The sequence below is a fragment of the Salvelinus sp. IW2-2015 genome, unplaced genomic scaffold, assembly GCF_002910315.2.
Source record: "Salvelinus sp. IW2-2015 unplaced genomic scaffold, ASM291031v2 Un_scaffold4455, whole genome shotgun sequence".
NCBI lineage: Eukaryota > Metazoa > Chordata > Actinopteri > Salmoniformes > Salmonidae > Salvelinus > Salvelinus sp. IW2-2015.
In genome coordinates, this window is record NW_019945725.1 from 25,967 (window position 1) to 31,138 (window position 5,172).

The 5,172-nt window shown below is 45.1% G+C and overlaps 1 protein-coding gene across 1 annotated transcript in view; it reads right to left on the reverse strand.

The window, feature by feature from the left end:
* LOC112077318 (regulator of G-protein signaling 6-like) overlaps positions 1 to 5,172 on the reverse strand; it is a gene marked incomplete at its 5' end in the record, with an annotated part of 29,055 nt that overhangs the window by 15,834 nt on the left and 8,049 nt on the right. Inside the window, 2 exons of the mRNA XM_070441641.1 lie at positions 3,079 to 3,133; positions 3,287 to 3,338. Of these exons, the coding sequence (XP_070297742.1) occupies positions 3,079 to 3,133; positions 3,287 to 3,338 (107 nt within the window). The remainder of the gene's footprint in view (positions 1 to 3,078; positions 3,134 to 3,286; positions 3,339 to 5,172) is intronic.

Below are 5,172 nucleotides of genomic sequence, written 5' to 3' on the forward strand. Positions count from 1 at the left end.
GCCTTTACTTTGGACAGGGGCTATAAGGAAAATCGTGACAGGCCCGAGTTCCGAAAATTTGAGATATTGTTATCAATAATATGGACTGGTTCTGACTGTAAAACTGAAACCATTACACTTAAAAGCTCTCCTCTCCCTTTCTCTCCCTTTCTCCCATCTCTCCCTCCCTCTTCTCTTCCCATCCTCTCCCTCTTCATCTCCCTTTCTCCCCTCTCTCTCCCTCTCTCTCCCTCCCCCTCGCCTTCATACTCATCCTTCTTCTTTTCCACTCCCTCTCCTCTCGCCATCCTCGCCTCGTCATTCTCTCCTCTCTCTCCTCTTTCTCCTCTCCGCCTCCTCTTTTCCCTCCCTCTCTTTCCTCTCCTTTCTCCTCTTCTCTATCTCTCTCTCTCTCCCTCCTCTCACCTCTCCCTCCCTTCTCTCTTCTCTCCCCTCCTCCTCTCTCTCCTCTCTCTCCTCCCCTCCTTCTTCATCCTATATCAGGAGAACCCCTTTAGGCCCAGGGAACTCACAGAGGAGGGACCTCGTTCACTAGGGAAAGTGGGAGTCTCGATCTTTTTCATTGGGGCAGGCCGAAGGGGGCCTCAGGTTCCAGAGGTAAGTTGACAGTTGTCGGTGATGTTGTGTTGTGTGTGTGGCTCGTGCCAATCAGCGAAACTATTGAGACCGAGGTGGCTGTCGTGCTTCTCTCCTTCCGGTGTCTGTGTGTGTGTGTGTGTATGTGGCGCTGGTTCCTTAACCTAAAATCCCAAAAAGGGTCCCTACAAGGATAGTAAAACAAGGAAAAAATCTCCTCTGATAGCTCCAGACCAGCACCCTGAGGGACATTTCCACGTTCTCATCAGTACAAAGGGGCTATTTATATTTGAGGGTTAGGGTACTATCTAGGGTTTTTACTATTAGGGTTATGGTGAATTGTAAGGTTAAGCCCTTTTACCCCTTATACCTAACCCTAAGTTCTTCCCTAACCTTAAACCTAAACCTCTAATCTTAAAAATTACCTTGTCCTCTGGGGGAACCTGGGGCGAAATTCCTTCTGAAGGGATTAATTTTCCTTGTTTACTACTCTGTTGGGGACTTTTGGGGATTCGTAGAAACCCCCCCCCCCAAACTAGGGATATTACAAGGGCGCCACGCCCACGGCACGGCCACGGCACACGCCACGCACGGCACCACACCGCAGGGACACACAGCACACACACCCACATATATTTGTTAATTTCTATCCCGTTGGGGGACCTATCTTTCCTCCAACCCCTAACATAACCCTAAAACCACCTAAACATACCCTAACCCCCTACAACCATAACCCTAAACCCTAAACAAACCCTAACCCCTAAAAACATTAACCCTACACCCCAACCATAAACCCCCGCTACACCCCTAAACATACAACCCTAACCCCTAAACCATAAACCCTTAACCTAAGAAACATAACCCTAAACCCCTTAAAACAGTAACCCTAACCCCTAACCCTAACCCGCTTAACCCCTAAACATAACCCTAAACCCCTAACCATAAACTCCCTTAAACCCCTAACCAGTACCCCTTAAACCCCTAACCATAACCCCTTAAACCCCTAACACCCATAAACCCTAACCCTAACCATAACCCCTAACCCTAAACATACCTAACCCTAAACCCATAACCCCTACCCCTAACAAACATTAACCCTAACCCCGAACCCATAAAGCCCCTAACCCTAAAAAACATAACCCTAACCCCTAAAACATAACCCTAACCCCTAAAAAACATAAACCCTAACCCCTAAAATAACCCTAAACCCCTAAAACCGATAAACCCTTCAATCCCCTAAAAACATACACCCTAACCCCTAACCATAAACCCTTAACCCCTAAACACATAAACCCTAAACCCCCTTAAAAACATTAACCCCCAACCCCAAACCATAACCCTAACCCTCCTAAAAACATAACCCTTAACCCCCTAACCAGTAACCCTAACCCCTAAAAAACAGAACCCTAACCCCTAAACAAACCCTTAACCCCCTAAACCATAACCCTAACCCCTAAAACATAACCCTAATAACCCCTAACCCATAAACCCTAACCCCTAAACATCTGACCCTAAACCCCCTAACCATTTAACCCTAACCCCTAACCATAAACCCTTTAACCCTAACCATAACCCTAAAACCCCTAAACATAACCCTGAACCCCTAACCATAACCCCTTAACCCTAAACATAACACCCTAACCCCTAACCCATAACCCTAAACCCGTAAACATAACCCCTACCCCTTAACCATAACCCTTAACACATTAACCCTCGCACCCCCTAAACATTAAACCTAACCCTAAAACATAAACCCTAACCCCCTTTAAAGACCATTAAAAACCTACCCTAAAACCCCATAAACCCTCAACCCCTCAACCATAAACCCTAACCCCTAACATAAACCCTAACCTGCTAAACCATAACCCTAACCCCTTAAAATAAAACCCTAACCCCCCTTAACTACTAACCCTTAAATGTTCCCTAACCTTATCCAAAAACACTAAAAACTAAAAAATCAACAATAAATAGTAGGGTAAAGGTTTAGGAAAATATATTTTGAATGGGAAATATCAATTTGTAGGGTCCCCACAAGGAATATAAATAACTAAAGTGTTTGTGTGGTGTGTGTGTGTGTGTTGTGTGTGTGTGTGTGTGTGTGCTGTGGTGTGATGTGGGATGTGTTGATGTGTGTGTGTGCGTGTGTGGTGTGGTGTGTGCTGTGGTGTGTGTGTGTGTGTGTGTTTTCCTCCTTTTATTTAGTAAGTGTTATTGTCATTCGGGTGGGATGGTCTTTTCTCTCTCTCCTCTTTCTTTTCATTCTTTCTCTCTTCTCTCACACACACTCTCCCTCTCTCCACTTCTCCCCTCTCTCTATCTCTCTCCCCCCTCTTCATGCTTCTGCGTTTCTTCTCCAGCGCGACAGGAAAAAGGGATAGAATTGAGGAGCGAAGATTCTAGATAGGGTCCATCCCTCCTCCATCTCCCCTCCTCTTCACCCTCTCCCGGTCCTAGTCCCTGATCATATTTAGTTCCTCCCTGCTCACCCAGGGAGGTGTCCACTGGAGCTGAGTGGTCTCCTGGTTGTGACTGTTCTGAGAGCTGTGGCTATAATGCTCTTCAGGAGTGATGGGGGACACTGTCCTATAGGAGGTAGTGTTATGATGTCTAGCCCCTACAGTGATGGACTTACCATAGACAAAGAGTTTCCACCCATCACARAGATTTGATTTGAAAGGGAATTTCTGTTCTACTATTTCTATGGACTTACCATAGTCTGTGTTCTCTGGTTCCCAGCAGTTAGAAGGCCAGAAATATGGAGCCTGAGGGTCAAGTGTGGGAGAAGTGGACAGAAGAGGGCAGGAGAAGAAGAGAGGAGAGGAATCGAGAGATGTTTGGATAGAAGAGGGGAGGAGAAGAGAGGAATGGAGAGAATTAAGGTATTATTGAGAGGTGAAAGGCATGGGGACAATATTAAASAGGCAATAATTTACAGTAAAAACATTTTGTAAAGATATATACACTGAACAAATATATAAATGTAAATTGTTGGTCCCATGAGCTGAAACTTCCCATAATGCACAAAAAATGTATTTCTCTCAAATGTTGCCCAGTAGACGCTTTCCATTTATCATACAGTAGACTGCATTCGACGGGCCTTCCAGTAGACGCTTTCCATGTGTCATACAGTAGACGGCTTTCCATTTGTCATACAGTAGACGGCTTTCCATTTGTCATACAGTAGACGGCTTTCCATTTTGTCATACAGTAGACGGCTTTCCATGGTGTGCATACAGTAGACGGCTTTCCATTTGTCATACAGTAGACGGCTTCCCATTTGTCATACAGTAGACGCTTTCCATTTGTCATACAGTAGACTGCTTTCCCATTTGTCATACAGTAGACGGCTTTCCATTTGTCATGCAGTAGACGGCTTTCCATTTGTCATCAGTAGACGGCTTTCCATTTGTCATACAGTAGACGGCTTTCCATTTGTCATACAGTAGACGGCTTTCCATTTGTCATACAGTAGTACATTGTCATGACAGACGCTTTCCATTTGTCATACAGTAGACGGCTTTCCATTGTCATACAGTAGACGGCTTTCCATTTGTCATACAGTAGACGGCTTTCCATTTGTCATGCTGCGAAAGCTTGCGACAGACAACAGCATTTTCTCTGTTGTTCGTTGTTCTCTTTTGTCTTTCTGCTAAACAAATTAAATGCTAATAACTTGTACTGTGGTTAATCATTAAAATTCAAAACACACTCCACCTCCTCCCCTTTACTTTCACTAGGGTGACAGGTAGCCTAGGGTTAGAGCATGAGAGCAGTAACCGAAAGGTTGCTAGTTCAAATCCCCAAGGTGAAATATATTCCAATGTGCCATTGAGCAAGGCACTTCACCCCAATTGCTCCAGGTTGCGTTGACTAGACCATGACCCCACTCTCTAAGGGTATCTCAGAGAGAGTTAGAATATGCCAACAACAACAAAACAAACAACAACACATAGACAAATGTAAGCACTCATAAATGTGTTAATTCACAGACTCGTCTTCACTTCTTCAAGAGGAAGAATCAAGGTCAACTCCTGCATCGTTCTCTCTAAACATTCAGTTGTTTTTCTCAGCTTTCTGACTGGCTGGCTGCTGCTGTGCGGAGATGCGTCCCCCCCCCCCCACGTAGGTAGGAGGTGAAATGTCAACCGATGCATCCCAAATGGCACCCTATTCCCTATGTAGTGCACTACTTTTGACCAGGGCCAAATAGGGCCCCACAGGGCTCTGTCCAAAAGTAGTGCACTATACTGTACATTGAATAGAATGTTGTGTTTTCCCTCTGTGAAGGTCTCTGAGCCTCCTGGTACAAGCATCTCTGATCTGGGATCAGTTTGGCCTTTAGATCATAATGAATAACATGATGTGGATTATAAAGGGAACCTGATCCTAGATCAGCATTGCTACTCTGAGAGGCTTTGTGTATAGAGACCCCCCCTTTAACGTTCTCTCTGTGGGTTCAGTTGTGATAAATATTTCACAGATATTCCATCATTCATTATATAATGAGGTCACAGACCCCCCCCCCCCCCTTTGTAGAAACAGAGGAAGTATCTCAGCGGGTGTGTGTTGTGTCGTACGGAATCGACTGGATCATGT